Here is a 22,920-nt window from a genome sequence, read left to right as displayed (position 1 = left end):
GAGGCCAATGTCGAAATGCATTTTCCTGATGTAGTTGGTGCAGGAATTCGTTTAGAGCTCTACTTTGCTAACAATTTGACCAATACTGTAGAATTATTCGTTAGTGGTGAACGTATAAGTTCAATTGCAATTGATAAGGAGGGATCAGTCACCAAAAATGGATAATCAACAACTCTTACATGTTGTCAACAGGTTCCCACACCTAAAGTTCAAATACCTCGGTTCCTTCCCTGCAGATCTTCGACCAAGATATTTACCTACAAACACGTTTTGTATAATCAACATAGATCCATCTACTCAACCGGGCTCCCACTGGATTTTGCTTGCGAATAAGAATGGAAAGTTGTTCTACGGAGATTCTATGGGAGAAATGTTGCAAAATTATGGTATCAAGACAAAATTAAACTTTGGTTCATTAGTACAGGAGAAACTCCAAGATTCAGAATTGTGTGGTTTATATGCTATTTATTTTGCACATGTGCTATTTTCTAAAGTTTCGTCTAAATATTTAATTGATTTTCATATATTGAAGTTCATTGCTGATGTTTTGTAAGTTTTGAAAACCAAAATCTTTAAATGTTTAAACAATAATTCGTAAAATGATGCAAATGGTTTTCAAAACTTTAAAAGTTTGTAAATTTTGTATTTAATTGATTGTATGTGTATTTGTTTCTAATTCATTTGTTTAAAAAAACCGGCTTTTGTTAAAAAGAGATATTGGTAGGAAAACTGTGAATTAAAAACAGAGGCGATATAAATATAAGACTAAAGAAAACGAGTTATAAATCCAAAGGAGTAGTGTGAATACCATCTTCACAGACTTTACGCTTGGGATAAAAATATGACAGTCCCACTTTCTTTAGTTCATAGGTACAAATTTTCTTGTTGTCAACAACTCTGAAGCCACGATTTGTTGAATAAACTCGCTCCTCATTGAACAGAACTTTTCTATACTTGTTTAGGGGCTCCTCAATGTTGCTCTTGTTGAGTCCTTTACTTGATAGTTTAACTGTGTCTGTTTCCTCATCGTAACAGCAATACGTCTTTGAACAAAGAGCAATCATTTCAGAGCATCTAAATTCTTCCTTAAAAAGTCCAGGAGTTCTCTTGTCAAAGGCAGCATGTTTTCTGCAACATTCTCGTGGGAAGAAATTGCTGCTGGAGTTTGCTGCAAAGTTATCATTGCAGTCGCTCTGTCTCATCCAGTACCACACTGATCGCATTTCTGGTCGAATGTCTTCAATTTTTTCTTCACTAAGGGCCATGTAGAGACTGTCGGTATCCATTTCAATGAGTTCGTACTTGTTCTTATCACAGAAAGGGGTGAAGAAGTTGTATTTAAGTTGTAACATGGTGAGTTTGGCGTACTGGAGGATGAAGAAGCCTACAATTATTGGCTCTTTATGATCGATACGCGACTTGCTCATTTCTACCTCATATATCTGCTCTGGTAGCTCATTCATAGTCTTGAAAAACCTATTGTTAATAAATTTGTCCACCTGTGATCCTTTCACGTACTTGGTATTTGTATGTCGACTACGGTCCATGATCTGATATCCATACGAACTGTTTCCAATCAGCTTCATTGTCTCCGCAACGACTGTTGACTCCTTATTCTGGTCTCCTTCGCGGCGGGCATCGACAACATTCTGAACAAATGTCTCAAAGCAGCGTCGGGGAGTGTATTGAAGAAACCAAAAGACGTCTTTTAGGATCACACCTTTTTCTAGATAAAATAACAAAAGTGGTGTAATAACTGGTCCTCGTTCAAGCTTGAAACTGGAAATGAGCATTTTTCTGGGTCTGGATAGTAATTTGTTGCGTTCTGCAAACTCTTTCATATGGTCCCCAATATCATCTCGTCCCACTTCACAATTCTTGAAAATTGGAGGAAAGTCTTCAAAGTAAGGATACATTTCCTCTGGGACTTCAAGACTACAATCGACTACACCAAACAGTTCTCCACGTTCAATTTTCTCAATGAGCGAGTGCTTGTTCATCGCTGGTTGGAAGGGATAATTTGACTTGAGAAAGTCTTTAACCCCATTTGTGTTTTCGCTCCTCCACTTCTTCCATTGACACTCCCAGATCTCTTCAACATTCAACCCCAATCCCTTCAGGTACTCTCTTCTATCATTGTCACGTTCTCTTCGCTTCAATCCGCTTTCTATGTCCTCGAAGGGAAACGGTTTTTCCTCTTGACACGGACAAAAATGAAAGAAGCAACCCATCGCTTCAAAAACCGTGTTGCAATGGTTACAAAACCCATCAACTAAATAAGGACCGAGCTTCTTTTGTTTCTTGTGTGTGAACTGGGTTTGTATTTTACAATTGGGGTGAACCTGTTGGAAGTAGTCCATGACCTGCTGTTCAAAGTAGCTTCTCCAGTTCCTGTTTGGATGAAATTTTTCAGTCTCTTCATTGTACTCCCACTTTGTATAGGGTCCTGTTGGCATCTCTTTTGTCATGGAAAAAGGGTACAACTGACTGGCATCTATTCCGACGATGGACTTGCAAACGTTTTCTGACTCTCGAATTTTAGTTTCACCAACTTTTGCATACCTTGTAAAGATAATTGAGGGTCCCCCTGTTAACCACTTTCGAATGTAATTATCATATTCTTTATCTTTCTCACAAAACGGAAAAAAAGCTGCATCTGTTGACGAATGAAGGAACCTGTTTGCCAAGTTGGGAAGAGTGTAGCCCAACTTCAACATGTCTACTTGTCTTGAGTGGTAAAAACTGATCATTTTCTTCATAGCCTCAAGTGTAGGTTCGACATCTTTGTTATTGTACCACATGAAGTCACGAAACGTCTGCATACCTTTTCTTTCCCATATATTTTGGAGCTCCAAGTAATTTTCTTCGGCATTTTGTGGAACTTTCTTGAGTCTCAACTTCTTCAAAATTTCATCCTGTTCCATTCCACCGTTTTTCAATTCCACAAACTTATCGTAATCGACTGAAAGAACGTTGTGATTCTTCAACTTGCTCCAAAAGCTGTCAATGGGTGGCAGTTGGGATACATTCAACTTCTCAATACTGTCGAACCATTCATAGGGGAAGAAACCTTTCTCTTCACTCGCTCCATAGGCTTTTAGGAAATTATCCAGAGTTGTCGCTCCTCCCAGGAAGTTTAAAATGTCCAGAAACTGTAGACCAAGAAAATTCATGCCAATATATTTATTCCCCATTCGAATCACTTTAGGAATAACGTTTTTTTCTATTAAGAGGTGATGCAGAAGATACTCTTTTATTAGGTTTAAATCATACCGAGAGCTGTTGAATCCGAAAACAGGTATGGTACTGCAATAATTTTCAAAATCTTGTCTCAATTTTGATATCACCCTGAGCTCGCTTCTCAGTCTCCTAATTTCAAGATCTTCGTCTTCCTCCACCTCGGGTTCAGCTTCGTTCTCAAATAAGTCTTCCGCTCCGGTGGGTACCTGCTTGTCTTTCACTGGAACCAGTTGTCGAAGAGCCCAATATTTTTCTTCCAATACCAGTACGAAATCATTGAGTTGCTCCCTCATTAGAAGCGTGCTCTTTTCCGCTAAATTACTCAAGCTGGATACAAAATCCCGGATTAGTTGAAGTGGATCTTCGTTGCAAATAAAAATTGGTTCGGAGAGCAGATTCGAGGATATTGACACACTAATAGGGACATGTTTTCCAATCCATGAAGTCAAATCTGTGTTTTTGAGTGTACTGTCGGGGACTGTTACTGACTCAAAATCGAATTTGATAAGATGAGAAAACAATCTCAGCTCTTGCGGAACATTAATATTTACATCTTCCAAACGTTCAAAAATAGTTTCAGATAACTGATAGGCTCCTGTTGGATATTTGTGTTGCGTGTTTTCTGAGCAGTTTTGCATGTGCCGCAATAGGTTGAAGGATCTGTCGAAAAACTGATCGCATACGTAGCACCGGAACTTTTTAAGGAACTTGTTGATGTCTGCTGTCCAACAAATGTGATTTTCATATCTCATTAACGAAGTTGTCTTTGAACGTTTCATCGAGGAGCGACGAGTAAGTTCAGCAAACATTTCTGATTCTTCATCAAAAAAAATGGAGTAAATCTGAATATTTCTGTCAACTATAGCCTCAAGAACAGGAATATCGTCTTCATGTATTCCTTGAAACGTTTCGTCATTTCTCCGTGTCGCTGAGAGAAACATCCGCATCAATTCCATTGTATTATGTTGTAGCTCATTGCTACCATGTAATTCATAGGCCAGTGCACGGAACATACACAAATTGTCTTGGTAAGGTTTGTTTTCGCAGTCAGATACAAAACATTTAACTATTGGATTCTTGACTAAGGCTGATGGAATAGGTTGTTCTATGCATCCTAGCGGAACACCACTGAGGAGAAATACAAAGAAAGTGACATTTGTAACACAATAAAACTTCCACTTTGTGTCTGGACGTTGATTAATTAGATTTGGTAAAAATTCATCTTGTCTCAGCATTGATTTAATATAACTGAGATCTGAGTCATCAGAGAGAACCATGGGATTTAGGAATACGGGGTTGTTATCTGCTGCGTAGTAGTAGCGAAATTCGTCAGGATTTTGCACACTCTGCAGCACGAATCCAAACGAAATATTGATTTTGGCTGAACTGGGTAACTCGTTGTAAACGCAATCCAATTTGTCGATCACTGTTTCATGGTTGATCTCCATTATTTTGAAGTTGTGAACTTTCTTTCTGGACAATTCAAGAACCGAGTCTCTCAGAAAGTGTTGAACCGTTTTAAGTTCACTATGAAGAGCGGGAGAGTCTCCATAGATAGATAAGTCAACTTCCTCGTAGGTGCTAGGAGTTGAACGTTGGTGACTGTTTCGTTTGTGATGCAGAAGTTGATAATAAGTGGAGAAGGATAAGGGACAGCCGCTACAAGAAAACTTCTTTTTGATAACCAGAGACGGTGCATGTACGGAAGCAATGTGTTTCTGCAATTTATCTTGGTCAGGAAATGACTGGGAGCACTGTAAACATCTGTTTGCGTGAAGCTTCTGATGTCTTCTCATATTGGATTTCAAAATAAGCTTATCGCAAGAACTGCAAAGTTCTTTTTGGTCCGACTTTCGAGGCATCTCTGAAAATAAACTAAATTGTAAGATCAGAAGTGAGAAAGGAGTAGTGAAAAAAAAATTGTTAAAATGAAAGTTGCGATGAAATAAAATATTTTTCAGAAGTTTTATTGATTATTATACTCAACTGCACTCAATTATGTCAATCAGAAAAATGAAAATGAAACGAACATGAAATATCCTTTCATAAATATGACGTCATGATGACAACATTATGACGTAATTGTGACGACAGAATGACGTAATTATGACGTTATTATGACGAATTTATGACGACACTATGACGTAATTGTGACGACACTGACGTTATTGTGACGACAGAATGACGTAATTGTGACGTAATTATGGCGAAACTATGACGTAATTGTGACGACACTGACGTAATTGTGAAGTTACTATGACGTAATTATGACGACACTATGACGTAATTGTGACGACACTATGACGTAATTGTGACGATAGAATGGAGTTTTTATGGCGTAATTATGACAACACTATGACGTTATTGTCACGTGCTATGGTGTAATTGTGATGTTTTGAGTAATTGTGAGGATACTGTAGTGACTAATTGTCTAATCACGAAAATTTTTTGATCATTAATGGTTGTTTTTAACCAGTACTTGGGTATGTATTCTTATATCCTCAAAAACAGTTTTAATAAAAGCAAACTTACCAGTTTGTGTTTGGATTTGGCAGCGAAGTGAAGTGTTGCGTTATCTGCTATTGGGGTAAATTTTGGTCGGCTAAAATGGTTCAGTTTAAATACAGGAACAAAAGAAGATTTCAATCAGATTACTTTTTGTGCTTACCCGCTTCAACACTAAATGTTCAACTTGAAACTGGCAACAAGGAGTCGGAAACAAAATCTATCTGAAAACAAAAAGATAAATTAAACTTGAATTTTGATCAACTGATTTTTATTAGTTGTTTTGAGATAATGAATAGTATTGCTGAATGTATGAGTAATCCGAATTAATTTCTTATTGAGATATTATTTCGCTAATCCCTTTCGTGTGAACAGCTTGGGTACCATACTGTGAGGTACGTTTTTGAAAAGTCGTACGTAACTGTAAATGAGTCATGCTTAAGTATTATTAAACTATTGTCTTACTAATCCCCTTCGTGTGAACAGCTTGGGTATCATGCTGTGCGGTACGTCTTTGGAAATTTGCATTATTAAAGTGTAATATGGTAGGGGGTCAATGACCTTACTGATTTAATATTAAAGGATTATCTTGCTAATCCTTTTCGTGTGAACAGCTTGGATATCATGCTGTGAGGTACAGTTTTGAAAATCACGTAAGTCGTACATAACTGTAAATGATTCATACTGTCTAACTTAATATTAAAACATTACATGGCTAATCCTCTTTGTGTGAACAGCTTGGGTATCATGCTGTGAGGTACGTCTTTGGAAATTTAAATTATTAAGGTGTAATGTGGTAGGGGGTCAATGCCTTTACTGATTTGTTGTTAAGGCACTATATTGCTAATCCCTTTCGTGTGAACAGCTTGGGTGTCATGCTGTGAGGTACGTCTTTGGAAATTTACATTATTAAGGTGTATTGTGGTAGGGGGTCAATGCCTTTACTGGTGTGTTGTTAAGGCACTATATTGCTAATCCCTTTCGTGTGAACAGCTTGGGTGTCATGCTGTGAGGTACGTCTTTTATGGGAAGGGGTAAATTACCTTACTTATTTAATATTAAGGGATTATCTGTCTGATCCCCCTCATGTGAACAGCGTGGGTATCATGCTGTGAGGTACGTCTTTGGGTTTTGAGGGAAAATGGGCTATACGTAATCTTTATACATAGGTACGTCTTTTTACCCCCCCCCCCCCTGTCTTGCTCACGATATACTGCTAAGGCGGAGCGCATTTTAGTCTGATCAGCGACGAACTCAAATGAATCCGGACAGACCTGATCTTTCGCACGCCTGGTTCTGGTAAAAACGTCAATTGGTCTCACATAGATGGGCTTTATAAGAGCCACAAAAAATTTTTGTGACATCTTTTTTGTGTATTGTTTGATTTAGAGTTGTTGGTTCTTACAAAAGCCAACATCCCACTCGGGGTGATCAAATACTCAATTGGAGAGTATTGGCCCTGATCAAAGCCAAGAGGTCCGGTTGCTAACAAGTGTGGGTGCCCTCTAAAAGTAGGCATAAACGGTCGTTGAGAAATAGGTCTTCATGCAAAATTTCCCATTTTCAACTATTGTGCAAAAATTTTGAGTAAAGACATACAAATAAGCAATATTTCAAAGTTTGGGATTGACTAAAATTGTTGCAATTTCACTGAGCTTTTGTATAGTCTCAGAGATGATTTTGTCGAATCAGATAGTCGTTTTGCATGACCGTCTAACCGTTCCATCAGAGACGTTTTTGAGCGAATGATGGTTCGATCAGAGTTAATTTCGAGCGCAGAATCATCCGAACTGAAGTGATTTTGAGAGCAGGGTTGTCTGATCAGAGATCCATTCGAGAGTAAGGTAGTCTTTTCAGAAACGGTTTTCAGCTGTTAGCGTCCGATCACTTCTTGTCCGGGGAATCATGATCAGAGGGAATTGTTTTGCCCAATCTGTTGTGATCTCATTAATATAGCAAGACTGTCGCATTGATCAAGTTTTGAAAAAAGTTATTCGTTTGTCGGATTTGGTTGTTTTACGAGCCGTCTTTTGAGATTTTTGAGTATGATCAGGTGGTGTGGCCTTCTCCGGACTGGTTTTGACAAAGACAGAGTCACAATTTCGGCCAAGGAGAAAATGGGAATTCTCAATTTAGATTAGTTTGTACAAGAAGGCTAATTAAACGACAATTTTGACCTCACATGGATGGGTCTTATTAGAGTGTTAATTTTTTGTGACAACTTTTTTCTGTATTGTTTGAAGGAGAAAAAGGAATTCTCAATTTAGATTAAGAGAAAAAGGAATTCTCAATTTAGATTAGTTTGTACAAGACGGCTATGTACAATGGTTGATATTTTACGTCATTGTGATGAGAGACTATTTGAATCGCTCTTGAGTTTGATCCGAATTGAATTTGAGCGCAATTTTGTACGATGAAAGGCTGTTTCGCTTCTGATCATGAAAGCACATGTACCTCTGGTCAAAAGTTGCTTTCAAACGCTTCAGTCTGTTAAGAGATCAATTCAAGCATAGGCAAAACTTTTGAGCGCGGTTGAGTCTGATCAGAAGTGGAATCGAGTGCACATGGGTCTGAGCAGAGTCCGTTTTGGTCTTGGGCGCTATGATGAGGCCTGAGACGGTCTGATAAGACGTCATTTCGGTCTCGGACCACAGCTTATGTATCACTGTCAAATGATCATTTTGTTCTGGCATGGACTGATAAAGGTTCTGCTAGGATCTCATAAGTATAGCAAGACTATCGCATTGATAAAGATGGTAAATAAGAATTAACCAATTTTCTGAAATGAGTTTTGTAAGAGCTTTTCCAGTATGCTCCGGTGGTGTTTCGTTCCGCCTTTATCATCTGGATTAGGTGCGGCAAGAATGGAGTCACAAATCATCAATTTAGATTAGTATACACAAGTCGATAAAAGTTTGCAGTTGATTTTCACTTCCAGTGCTTTTTTTAATTAAAAGTAAAAAAAAATAGTGCAATATAGTTTTTGCAGCATAAGGATCTAAATTGGAATCTAGTAACCATTGAGGATATCAACAGATTCGTGTGCTTTGAGCGTCAGATTGTGATTGGTAGAACGCCCCACTCTAGTTGGTTTGTTTTTTTTTGTAATATGATGTAATGTAAAAAGGACTCTTTCTCATTAAAGCCCTCACGAAATATTAGCATCCATTATTTTAAGTTTTCCATGATTGGGGGCTCTAGGTTATCTGACCTCTAATCTGGAGGGGGGGGGGGGGGGGGCTATAGGTTATCTGACCACTAATCTGTAAGGGGGGCTATAATGATGGGACAGACCTAAAAACTACAGCGCAAAATTTTACATTGCATAATATATGAACAGATTAATACTTTTAGCCATACACGGCGAGTTTTTTTAGTGCCTTTTTGGGCTACGATTGTCGCGCCCGTACTTTGAGAACAAATCGGGGATATGTATTTTGGGGGTAGCGTGGCTCCCAGGTCGAGGTGGCCAGACCGAAGTGACCCCTGATCAGACGAGTTTCGAGCGCACACATGGGCGCCTCAACCTGGGCTGTTTTGTTTCAGGTTATTCTGCACAATCGCTAACAGAGATGCCAAAAGTCGCCTTTGCCTTCATCCACAGCCATGCATTCAATATATCACTTATGTAAGTACAGCCTCGTTGATTTTCCGGATTTTATCACCGGTTTTTCGGTTTTCTGAAGAATGTGCCTGAATGGGTATAATGGAAAGGACTCGAATATGCGAACAAACTGAAATTATATTCGGGGTAATCAGTGATAATTAGTCTTTAGTGCTGTTTTTGAGGTGTAATAGATCGAAAGGACAATAGATCGAATAAGCAAAAAAATGGGACAAGAGATCGAAAATTGAATAATTCTATTTGCGTATTGGCAAATAAGATTTAAGCGCTCACTTAATATAATTAGCATAACATGTTCGGTCGTGATATTTTGTTCCCCGCAACTCAAATCATTGTTTCCCTCAAATCAGATCAATGTTTGTAACAAAAAAAGATTGATGCCACCCAGGCTCGAACTGGGGACCTTCTGCGTGTAAAGCAGACGTGATAACCACTACACCATGGCACCTTGTTGGACTCAGGAAATGGTTGCAACATATTCTGCCAGAAGATTCAAGCTAAGCAAAATATGCCATTGGTACCTGCAGACAATATTTACTGTCGCTCTGAGAAATAGACGATATTTTCTGTTTCGGCGCCAGCCTCCTTTTGACGTCCAGCAACAAAATGCAGTGCCGCACAACACGTATTATTATATTTTGAAACGGCAACCCGTACTTAATTCTCAGAGAACATCAGTACTGATTCAGAACAATTTCAGAATAGTATCTGTATCGGTTCTGAAACTTCAAAAAAGATCTTCCCATCGGTTTTTTAACAGTTTTTATTATGTTTATTATGCCGGAGCAAAATGCCAACAACTCGAGCCGAAAAACGAATCACAATTTTGCAGATATAATCTGCTTTAGTGATACGTACGTCACTATTGGGAGTAAAGTTTCATGGGATCTATTCAGTTTCGGCCCCCCAGTGTTTTTTATGACCCCCAGTTACAAATTATATGTTATATATCACGTTACTATGTAAGAAAATAGCACATGCGCCTTGGGGTCATAAAAAATTTATGCTCACTAAGCTGGGGGGGGGGGGGGGGGGGGGGGGTCCGTTTCATTGACTTTCCCATTACAGCCCACGAGCTTAGCGGACATATATATATACATATATACGTTGGAAGTCATTTTTGCTTTACATTCTAATTCGGCTAAACCTATTTATTCTATTGCGTAACATTTCTTTGCAGTGGTTTAACAATTGATCGTCTGAACGCGAGTGACTTACAGAGATAATGAAGAAAATGGATAGTTGTTTTCCGCCCACTGCAATCAATCAAAATTCATAGGAAAATATGAAAGACAAAAAATGGAAAAGTAAGTAAAAATGGAGGGAGAGGGAGTTTGTTTTTAATTGCTCTCAAACAATGTTTTTAGCTATTATATTAGTCTTGCTCGTCTTTTTCATCCTATTTTTCGTACTACCAACTTTTCTTCTGACCCTTTCGACATTTGGTCCTCAAAAACTAGGACAAGCATGTAATGATCAGAAGGAAATGTTCTATTAGAGCCTTACACCTTACCAGTCTCTAATTATGCGATTCACCCAAAAATTTTTGAGAGACAAATTTATGGTGCGAAGGGCTGTCCTTCCTAAATGTGACGGCTGCTCTCCCAATCTTTGGTGACGAGGAAAGCGTTTACCTCCCAGTTCGTTTTAGCGGTTCCAAGTCTGTCAGGATGTTTTGTTCTTGCAGTTCACTTTTGTAACTCCGCTATATTCTCACCGCATTACAATTTCAGTTGATTATTTGCTAATTTTATTTGTTCTAAAAACTAATTGGACTTGGTTTGCTACAGATCACACAATAGAGGATGTCTGTATAAATCAGTTCAATTAGATAGGTAAAAAAATCAACGAGAAAGATATATGTCCAAGACCTGTTTATGCAAAAATATTTAAACAAACTTAATTGGGTTCTTCCTCTTTGTGTCCACGAGGTGGAATATCAGAAACTAGTGTTATAACAGTTGAAGATTAGCTTTAGTAATTCCTGCATAAGGGACACTTGGACACATGATTTGCTGCCCAACAATGATTTTCAAAGCAAGACATTAACATTTTACTGCTCAAGATTAATGAAATTTTATTTGAAATTTATATACCTCATTCACTGTTTCAACTGAATGGAATTCTTTACCCATTGAATTACGCAATGTAGCGAGTACGGTCAATATCAAAAAGCAAAATCAAAATTAGGTTGAACCGATAAGCCCGTTCTTTAGTAATAGTGTATTAAATCATCAAAATTCATTAGCGCCATTTCTAGCTGACATTAGTATTAAGCCTAATAGCTTCCAGTTAAGGTTAATTAAGTGTAGTTTCAGCATCTAACTGAAACTACTAACCAAATTGGAACATTTTTTGACACTCAGAAAAGAACTTTGCCAATTTATATATTTTCTTTTTCAATCCCGACGTGCGTCAAACGCATCAACGGCGGCTTTTTTCCGGCACTTTACCGGCTAAGTCATATTTTTTCCTCCCACGAAAGCTATGCTAGCTCAGCTTCAACATCGCCTGCCCTGTATATATATTTCGTACACAAATATATATTTCTGGCATAAGAAAAAAATGTAATTTTCAAGTGCGACTTCCAGATGTACCCCTCATATTTTGAGTTCTGTTTAGGGTGCTGTTCGTGGCTTCTCAATTGGCTATGTCTTATCCACTCTGCTGGCAGTTGTGAGGAACATTCCCAGGGTGTCACAGCCGACCAGATTCCTCTCGCGTGTATTCACTAGACACAACACACAAGCAGCACTCTTTCTATCTCTATTCATATCCTCGTTCCGAGTGAGTAGATAACCTCCCAAAATATTGAGTATAGCCCTGATTGGATAAGCCCTTGCATAGACCCGCTAATTATTGGATTTTTGTATATTTGTCTAATTTTCATTATTAACAGTCGCGAAGCCATACCGAGGCTATTATTGATATCATCGAAGTTTTTTACAGTTCAAAATTTTTGAATTGCATTGGTGCGCTGTCTTTTCACGACTCGAAAAGGAGTATTGGGGGAGCGTCTTTTTCAATCGATCATTTTGGAGTATATTTAAGACAGGAAGCAAAAGTCAATGGCGCACATGAACACTAAATACTTAGTTCAAACGGCTGAACTAATTGAAGAGCAGAGAGAAGAGAGATTTATTTCTTTTGAAGCTGCACTTTGAGAGATAGAGAGAGAAAAGTAGGTGTGAAATTTATTTGCTAAGTGATTGTGACCACGTGGGGCTTTTTCGAAGCAGTTTTCTAGTTTGTGCGTTACTTCTTCGGTTTAAGTCATTTCTTCAAGCCATATTAACAATTAACACTACGTTGTAATGATTTGACGATCTCAATCATATGTTAGAGTTTTCTATGCAATCTTGAATTTTTTTTGGGATTTCGCCGTTTCAGCTGCTTTCTTAGCGGTTTTATACGTTTTTTCATGTATTTAGTGTCTGGTGTGTTTTTTTGGTTAATTTAATATTTCTTTTTGCTTTCATGATTTCTTGATTACGTCTTTAGACATAGTTATAAAGTACTACTAGATTACTTCTAGACGTTGTTATGATTTTAAGTTTGTTTTAGTTGAAGGAACAGGCTAAATTTAAATTTAAACAATATCTTTGCTTAATTTTTTTTAAAAGTTTTTGTGTTTCTTCTGTTTTTCTGACCTTCAGATTTCTTATGTTCAAGTGTTCATTCAGGGTTGCCGGTAGGATTATTGTTACTAAGTGAAAACATTTAAAAAAATCTATAGCTTATAATCATTTCTCCGTTTTCTTTTCAGTTTTAGTTCTTGCTCATGTTTTAATTGTTTTCCAGTGCAGATGGGTGTCGTTTGGGTGCTCAATAAATAAACGGGAACTTCTTCTTAATTTGTGTTGAGAACAGTTGCTGAGACTGTGCGCAATGTTTAGAGAATTATGTTTAAAAAGTTTACCTTTCTTGGATTTTGTCCTTTTTGCGCAGTTTTTCGCCTTTTGACATATATCGCTGGTTTTATTTTGATATTAAATTATTGAACAAAATTAAACCATACCACACAGCCTCTAACCTATAACATATAAACAATGCTTTTGGAGTCACAACTTATGAAAAGTTTCCAAAGAAGTTGAAAGTTTCCGTAATTTGCTTTTTCCCTTTTAATTTGTTTCCTGTTTGTTATTTCAAATTCAATGATATAATGGAGTCAATAGTTATGTCAGTTAGTGGTTGGCTAAGGTGTAAGTTAAATGTTAAATCGAGTCGTTTTTGGACTCTTCTGGCTTGGGTTTAAAGACCTGTTCACATACTCGAATTGTTAAGATAGAGGTCACGCCGAAACAGGAAGTGAAACAAAATTGCGGAGTGAAGTGTTTCCAGTCTTTTTTTTAAAGTGGAGTAAGAAAACGTTGTTTGAACAAATATTCGGCTGCTTGATATTATTTTTTTTCACCTGGCTAATTGACTTTGAGTTTTACCGTTTTTTAAATTTTTTAATCACGTTTTCTCTAAATGGTTTTTCCAATGTATTCTTAGTCCAATCTCCGTCTACTGTTTTCTTTAGTTCATAGAAATTCTCAGTTGTTTTTTGCGACCATATGACGTCATTTTCAGCAATTTCTACTGCTTTTCAGTTGTTTGTGTGCGTGAATTATTTGTTACTCTCTTTGGCGTCAGCTTTACGTCAATTGTGCGGGAAGTTTTCTACTTACTTCACCGAATAGAAATGACTGTGTTCAGTTAATGAAATAAAGTTAACAAATTATTTGCTAATTGAAGATCAATAGAGTTGAAGATCAATGGAGTTGAAGATCAATAGAGTTGAAGATCAATAGAGATCAATGCTTCTCAACTTTGCATCTAATGTGCTCTAATTTTGCGGATTTGAACTTTTCCTTTCGGGCGTCTATTTTTAACAGAGTTCTATTCTTTTAGAGCTTCTTCCTACACCTGCCATATAACAATTACATTCTATCAGTTTATCTGTCTTTATTCTTTGCGTTTTTGAATTCCAATAAACTTCAAGGAGGTCTATCGCGGCTATTTCCCGGCAATCAGCCGGCTACCTTTGCTGTATATGGTTGCTCGGACTTGCCTACTTAATGCTCAACAGCATCATCAATTAAGCAAGAATCACTTGTAACAGAAAGAACAAACCGATACACGGGTATCAAACAGACATCAGAATAAGCTGATTTACTCTGATGAAATTGAGAAAATCTGACATTTATTGAGAAGCGCCGAGTAGTTATATAATCATTTTGGAATAAATTATTGGGTAACAAAAATTGCGTATATTCAACAATACGTAATTTAAAAATTGCTAGCGTGTGTTTGAATAGCAAGTTAACGTAAATAACCGTTTCAAATTTCGAATCGTTCAAGAACTGGGTGGAGGTTGACAAATTCAGCGTAATTTTTGAGTGATCTCGGATCTTTTCAGTTGATACCCCCCATCCCTACGTTATCCAACAACATCTTGAAAATTGTTTTCGGGACTTATCATTAAATGTGCACTATAGTTGTGAACTGGTTTTTCAGAAATAAAATATCTTGTTCTGGGATACGGAACCAAATTTCGTTTAACTGTTTGTTATGAATGAGAATAATGTTATGTTTACAAGAGAGTTCTTGTGTTAAAGGTTGTCTCCTGTTGCCTCAGATCAGTGATCAAGTCCAATTCTGCTCTTGTGGGTGCCATTTCTGGTAAGTACACCTTTTCCACCGTTATTGTTGTGTCGGCCCACAGACAAAGTGTCGATCTATGCTCTGCCTTGTGGAGCAGGCCGGATCTGAATTCGATTCGGTTCTGGCGCAATAGCGCTGATCCGACTGATTTGAACGGTGACCTCTTACCTCTCTAAAATGATTCACTATTATCGGTCAAGATTCTTCATTTTGGCTTTCCCCTCCTGTGATTGGTCGAATTTATTATATACTAACTTCGAGTCGTCGATCCAACTGACAGACGCCTTCCGCAGAACGCCTTAAAGTTGGTGAGTTGGTCTGAATAGCTGAAGAGTCCAACCGATGAAGGCTTCTTTTCTATTGCTCAGCTCGAACAATTTAAGTATGGTTTTGATCGTTCTAGAATGTCCCGCTGTCCTATCTGCTTCCGGTTTGCTCCTCAGTCGGCCTAATGAGTTTTTAGCTAGCTTATACCGGAGAAAGGTACCGCCTGTGAATGTTATTGTTGAATATTTTGGGTCTATTTCAGCAAACCGAACAAAAATATATCCAAGTTTTCAGGAAACGATAATTACTTTTAAAGCTGCTTTGGCGGGCTTAATAAACTTCCGTTTTTTCTTGCCCGTTTAAAAACTGTCAAGAATAATTTGTAGCAATTATATTAGTCCTGTGGTCTTTTAATGCGATTTTTTGCTTGACCGATTTTTCTTAGAACTCCCATTCTAACAACAAACTCGCGGAGATGTTTAGAACTCCCTTTCTATTCACTCCCCCTCTCCGTTCCAACCTCCCCTGGTGCACTCCTTTTCGTTTCTCTCAATTAAACTTAAGGTAGCTTGATGGGTTGTCTCAATATGCTGAATGTACTTTTGGTGTATAGTATTTTGAACCCACTTCGAAGTTAGCGTGAAGTTGAGCTGACTCTTTTAACTTTTTGTCCTAAAATGGGGATAAACATGAAACGCTCGGAGGGTAATAAGTTCTCTTAGCGCCTTTCAGCTTATTATACTCTCACCCAAATTGTTTTGGAGACTCAAATGCATGATGTAAAGGGCGGTTCGTAAAGTTTCAATCCCCTCCCCCACTTCACCCCTAATCCCCACCACCTGCACATTGTTCAACCCGTAACCCAGCGCGTTCGACCCCCCGCTCGACGCGCTCACCTTACTCCCCTTCAATTAAGCTGAAGCTAGCGTCCCTAAACTGTTGCTAGCTACTAAAGAAGACAACCGCTCGCCAATTGTGTGAGTTTATTGTTGTTTTAGAGCAATTCGCCCGACGTTATGCAGTTATGTTTGATACTTCTCATTTGAAAAAAGCCGGTGAGAAACCGAGTTGATTTGATTTTAGGAGTAGATTCCTTTGATTATTAGCTGTGGTAGCACTAGATGAGCGGAGCTATTTTTTGCTTTCTCTTCGTTTTCTATTGTCAGGATTTTTGGATCTTTTGCGTTTGTCGTCCCCCCCCCCAGTTTAGTGGGTGCATATTATATGCACTCCCCGGACGCGTGTGGCAGATTTTCCATTACGATTTACTATATAATGGCACCTGACTGTAATTGTCCGTAACTAGGGGTGCATAACGTACTGGGAAAAGATGCAGATTTTTCTCTACCTGCGACTTAGCATTCACTTCAAATTTAATTTTTGTTCATTCATTCATGCAAATTCTACAAGTTGTTTGCGTGACGCAATTTTCACTCTTATTGGAGCGATTTTTTTGTTCAGTTGGGCTAATAAATTTCTGGTCGCGCGTGACGCGCCTGACTCTCAAACAATGACTTTCCTCTCTCTCAAAAAGACGTTTGCTGACTTTAAGTGAAGATATTGAGATAAATTCAACAGATATTCCTCTCCCTCTCTTACTGAAGGTTAATTGATGTCAGCATACAGAAACCAGCTATATCTGGCATACAAATTATTGTACCTCAAATTATGACATCTCATAAGCAATTAATAAGAACACTGATATTTTTTTTTCGTTAGCATTTTGGCAGTACAGATTTACGAAGCTATTGCAGCTATTTTTTGGAAATCGCCAGATATGTTTGTATCTATTTTGGCCCCTCAATGACATTTATGACCTTCAGATGCTAACTAGTTACAGAATTGCAAGGCTGCCTGGGACGTTAAAGTTATTGGCCCAGGAATGTTTCCGAAACAGAACTGATCACTTTTTCATTGCCCTTTGCAGGTACAGTTAGTGGGTTGAGTTTCGTGGTGTTCCGCAGCTACATCATATCTCTCTACCTCTTCCTCAAGGCAGCCGAGATTCTTGTCAAGTACCTGACGAAGGATACGTGGTTGGAAAGGTTGCCGCGCAAGTCAGAGTTCATCTACGCAGTTTCAGCCGCGGAGGCCATATTCGCTGTAAGTCCCAAGTCTATGATTAGAAATTCTCCGTTAGTCTGTCTTGATCAAGAGTTTATAGTGCACTCTTATAGTATGGTCAAGTTATCAGTAATATTTAAGATAATTATAATTTGATATTTCAGCACTGTAGTAGTGAGATGAAATATTTTAATACTGAGTAATGAGCTCTAAAACTGGTTATAAACAAAGAACTCTGCCTCCAAGATGTACTTATACTGGAACTAAATGAGCACGGCTGGTGGTTCACTTGGCCTTTTTGCACTTTCCAAAAATATAAAGTTCGGAAAAAATTGAATCAGTAGTTGAAGAGGTGCTTTTAAATTAAGGAATTCCCTGGAAAAACAAAGCAGATTCTTTGGTTATAATTTTTCTAAATTTTTCATGCGGTCAGAGCACTTGTTTGCCTTCAAAAATTTCAAAACTAATTCCAGATTTTAAACGACGCGCTTTTATTCCTGGTGTTAAAATATGCATGTCAATTTCTTGCAAATTAAATGTTGACAGAGGTAATTTTTATTGCAAAAAGTGGCTTTAAATTGGTGCCGTTTCATCAAAATGCATGTGGGGAAAGAACAGACTGAAGTTGATAAAAGTTTTTGATGATAATTTATTATTAACCAGTTTGAGTTAGTTTTTGTCATCTGTGTCTTTTGCTTCTGCCAAATTTCGGCGTGAAAGATTGAACTTATTTGTTTGTCTATGTTTTCTTGCGTTTTTAATTGCTCTCAAAGAAAGTTTGAAGAAATTTTTGTAAACGTATTGGTCGTTTTTATGCAGAGTTTTTGCTTGACCGTTGAATAACCCCCGCTTGACTTTTTCCTTTTTCGTGATAACCTCTAATGACGTCATTTGAAGCCCCCATATTGAATTTAGCTACTCACCGACTGAAGAGGGCTGCAATAGATTTGAGCTCTCACAATTTTTTTGAGAGCAGTTCTTTCGATGTTAGTGGGTTATGGTTTGCTATATAAATTACTTAAGGTCTATATTAATTTCGTATAATTTAGTTGACGACTTTTGGTAAGCTCAAGTTTCCTCCTTCGGTTAAAGCAAGTAAAATTGAACACAATCTGTGAAAATTGGTTCCATCTTAGGCAGGTATCTTTTTAAATTTTTCTATTATTAAAGAACTGAAATTTATTAGATAACAAAAGAAAACATTTTATCAGTCTGTCGGTCATTAATTGGCTTCGTCGGTCATTAAATTTGAAGCAATTATTGTAGTCGTATTTGTCGCTTTTATGCAACATTTTTGATCAATTTTTCAACTGACGTTTACTTGCTTGACTTTTCGCCTTTTGCGTGAGCTGTTTTTTCTCGTGTTAACAATGTCAAGAAGTTGAATTCAAATGGAGAAAGTTAACCAGTAAATGTCGAAAAAGCACAACAATACGTCTTTGTTTTGCGCTATAAACCTTATTAATATTGTACAATAACCTGCAAAAAATTATTTGAAGCCACTAAATGAATGCACTATCCCCACCTCTGGGGCAGAAGCGAACTTTAGATTCGAGTGATATTATCCAACGCTCTCTTTTTTAAATAGGCTTCAACGTTCCTTCACTTTTTTCATTTTATAAATCACGATTTTAACACTGCGTTTCGACTTAGGTCACTTATTGTTGCAACTAAATGACAATCAAAATATGCTCAACTATATATGCAATAGAGTGGACACAGCCATGGTCAATAGTGCAAAATGAATAGAAACGGGATAAACTGAAAATTCAGTCATAGTCTATTAAGTTATCAAAATTCATGCGAGCAAATGCCAATCGGTATTAATAATATTAATAACGCTCTCATCTTCTGGATATTATAGCGGGCCTATTTTTTTAACTTTGTCAAACGAAAATTTGTTTTGCTTCATCTTAGCTCACAACTTGTTCAACGTTTTCTGAGAATTCTGTTTGATATCTCTAGGCTAGTTTCACTCTACTCTCATTCTGCTCAAAATGTTTTTAAATTCCCTTGCTCAGCAGATCAGTCGAAAATGAACAGAGTGAGTATTAGAAGATCAAATGAAACGGGATATACCGAAAAATGGCGTGAAGTTTTTGGTGAAAAGTCACAAAACTTTCAGCACTATAACTCCTCAAAAAAGAGGAGTTTAAAAGAATCACCTTATCAAAATATTCTACGCTTGACTTACTTTCAAGCTGAGTCTCTAGCTCCTCCCCCAATGCCCCCAATGAAGTGGGTCCGAACAATTATTGGAGAGCCGTTTTGAATATAATTCATGCGTTAGACAACTTCTTTCAAATCAATTAAAATTTCGGCAATTAATATAAGCTAAGTTTTATGTACTTTTTCGATTTTCATCGGTAGTTTAATACTACATGTCTAAGAAACAACCTTAGCTAACTGCTGTGATCTACCTTTTTACTAATTAGCTTCTTGTGTCAAATAATTAGTCGCTACAACATTGTTGGTTGTGGCGAATATTGCAAAAAGGGCGAAAAGTTGGTTCCTGATTCACAGAAAGTTGTACAAGACACTGATGAAGATTGTGAATTCAAACAGTTTTTTTTTCGCGTTTCCCGTAACATTGTTTGGGATAGAAATTTAAGATGAAGGTTGATAAATCCTGTAATTTTCAATCAACTTCTAGAAGCCTCGGGAGATTTTGCTTTTTTACCTTTCTTGTATTGAGTTTCCATATTGAACCTTTTTGTTGACTCCTTTCTGAAACGTTTTTGTCGACACTTTTTGCTTGTATTGCTTTATAATCGTTTACGTTTTATTTATGTTAGAAGTATTTGTTATTGCTATCAAGCGACGTTTGTAGCATTTTTTGGGTCATATTAGTTTTTTTGTCATGCAACTTGCCGAATTATCGAGTTTTGGTCCCAATTGACTGTTTCACGTTTGACTTATTTATTTTAGTGTTTTGAATTGGTAGCTTCTAGAATGTTCAGTAGCTGAACTGAAGCTACAACTCACCGACCCCAGAATCCGAGTCTTTAATTTTTGTTGGCTTTAATTTTTATTGGCTTTAATTTTTCTAGCCTCTTCATACCCACAAAGTATAACAGACTCGCATACCTACAAAGTATAAAAGATGAACAATAGAATTGTGTATCTCTTTTCAAAATTTAAAAGATGGCATTTTTTTCGCAGGTACTGAACGATCTCTGTTTGTCAAACTGAAGGTTATAAAATAAATTGATCTTTGCACATTTTAACGCATTATTTGTTGTTGCTTGTGTTTCTTGTTCATGCAGATTTTGGCTATCGGTATGAGAGCATTTTGCCCGACGTTAGTCGATTTTATTTTAATAAATCCTGAGCTAGATATTGAAAAATAAAGAATATCACTTTCGGATTTCATCTGTTACGCTAATTTTTATTGAGTTGCTGATAGTTTTTCATGCCGATCGGTTGGCCAGGCGAGATGTAATTATTGAAAATCAAAAAGAAATCTGGGCTAAAATATTTGTTCTGACCCCACTTGTGGGGGGGAGGAACTATATACTCAAATGGGTTTTTTTTTGTTCCGTGAATTTTGGCCGACCGATATATTCATCGTAGAGAAATGTGCGTGGTATCATTAAAAAGCTCGTCCAGCGTAGAATTCGAAATTAAAAAGATTTTTTTGAATTTCGTTTTTTTTTTCGAGGAGTTATCGATGTTTAAAGTTTCATGTGAACACTGGATATTTGGTTCACTTTTGTTCACTTTTACCGTAATTTTCGTTCGAATTAACGTTTTTTCTACGAAAAATTTAATTCAAAACTAGATTTCACGCCAAAAAGTAAATCAATTTTAGGTTTCTAATAGACGAAAGGAGATAATAAAGACTAGTTCTAGTCTTAGAGGGAAGTTTAATATATAAAAAAAATTCGAATTAGGTTTGGGAGCTCTTTTTTTAGAAAATTTTTGCACTTTTTTGTTTTTTTCACCTAGAGACTACTAGACACTTTTAATATCGAAGTTCCTTTAATGACAAACCTCTTTTACGATCAAATGAAGCCCAATGAACAAAAAATTTGTTTCGAAGGGATCGCTCATATTTTTTTTTGGACTCGTATCTCAAATTTCGTAATTTCAGATGAAATTTTGATTTATTTTCTGAGGTTTTACTAAAGTTTTATAATCCTATGGCATAAACTTGTTGACTAAAGGTGCAATAGATTTGCTAATGAGCATTAAGTGAACCTATCTAGTTGTGTGAGTGGACAGCTAATGGCTGTTAAGACTTTGAAAATAAATTTTCGAAAGTTTTTTTAAAATTAGTAAATCATAAACTTATTTTTGTGAACTGTAAGTTCGTCTCAGTAAAAACAGGATTGAACTCCTTCATACCACTGCATCATAAGTTAATCTCATTGGCGGCTTTATCAACTAACTAATGGTTATACGTCTTGAATGCCACAAGATTTCAAATTTTTTAAAAAATTTTTTGGACATTTCGTTTTATTGGTTCATTTTGAAATCTTATCACGTCATCCTAATATTGATGGCTACATCTTCCTTTAGTGAAGACGTCCGAGCGATCATAGATAAAACTTTCTGAGAAAAAAGTATGGTTTAAATGGCTTCAACACTTTCTTCTCCCATTTTTCTAAAGAAATTTTGGTTTTTGCCTGTATTTGTTGTTTTTTTTTCAGTCATAAGACATATTGTGATGTCTTATTGAATACCTAGGCATCATAAACATCCTTGTATTCACATCGTGGCATAGCTGAGCGTATTCATTGAATTCCTATGAAAGCTTTTGAGTTTAATGGCTGTTAAGACTTTAAAAATATATTTTTATTTTTTTTTGAACATAAATCAATCTTAAGCTTATTTTCGTGGATTGTAAGTCAGTCTCGGTAATGACAGAACCGCTTTTTTTCTACTTCAGCAACAATTTATCTAGTTAGCGGTTTTGTCTATTAACTATTGGTTTTTTTGACTTCGGTGCACGAGTTTTCATAATTTTTATAATTTTTGGATTTTTTTTTAGTACTTTTGGTTCCTTTTGAAATCGTATTACATTATCCTAATATTGATAGCTCCCATTGGCTTAGTGAAGACGTTCAATGGGTCGTTGAAAAAGTTTTCAGAGAAAAAAGCTTGTGGTTTAAATAGCTTCGACACTTTCTTCTCTCAATTTTCTACCGAATTTTTGGATTTTGCCTGTTTTTGTTGTTGTTTTCATATTCAATGACTGGTTGTTATGTCTTATTGATAAATTTTGAATGACAAACATCCTAGTCGTCACATCATCTAGGCATAATTTAGCGTATTAAATGCCTTCCGTTGAAAGCTGTAGAATTTTTTGACTTTGATACTATGGGTTTTCTCAGAAATTTCGTGGTTTTGATGTATTTTTCTTTGCCATACGACTTATTGTGATGAGTTATTGATGTCACATGAATGAAACCTATGATTGCTATTTCATCGAGGCAGAATTTGGTGTGTTTAATCAACTTAAAATGTAGCATTTTTTTAAAATTCAAACATCTATTTTTGTTATCTCTTCATTTGGTTGACAATTAAGTCAAAAATGTAGATGAGCTCGGGTCGGAACATCATGTGCG

At 36.8% G+C, this 22,920-nt stretch overlaps 1 protein-coding gene and 1 non-coding gene across 2 annotated transcripts in view; one reads left to right on the top strand and one right to left on the bottom strand.

Moving 5' to 3' along the window:
• LOC142336970 (transmembrane protein 135-like) overlaps positions 1-22,920 on the top strand; it is a 46,695-nt gene that overhangs the window by 13,460 nt on the left and 10,315 nt on the right. The window contains exons 6-9 of the mRNA XM_075386371.1: positions 9,292-9,373; positions 11,993-12,157; positions 14,974-15,037; positions 17,214-17,389. Coding sequence (XP_075242486.1) covers positions 9,292-9,373; positions 11,993-12,157; positions 14,974-15,037; positions 17,214-17,389 — 487 coding nt within the window. The remainder of the gene's footprint in view (positions 1-9,291; positions 9,374-11,992; positions 12,158-14,973; positions 15,038-17,213; positions 17,390-22,920) is intronic.
• Trnav-uac (transfer RNA valine (anticodon UAC)) lies at positions 9,746-9,818 on the bottom strand. Its single transcript has one exon. It is a non-coding gene; the product is annotated as a tRNA-Val (tRNA).

Source organism: Convolutriloba macropyga, chromosome 1 (genome assembly GCF_964194025.1).
Source record: "Convolutriloba macropyga chromosome 1, txConMacr16.3, whole genome shotgun sequence".
Taxonomy (NCBI): Eukaryota; Metazoa; Xenacoelomorpha; order Acoela; family Convolutidae; genus Convolutriloba; species Convolutriloba macropyga.
This window is presented reverse-complemented; position numbering and strand designations above follow the sequence as displayed.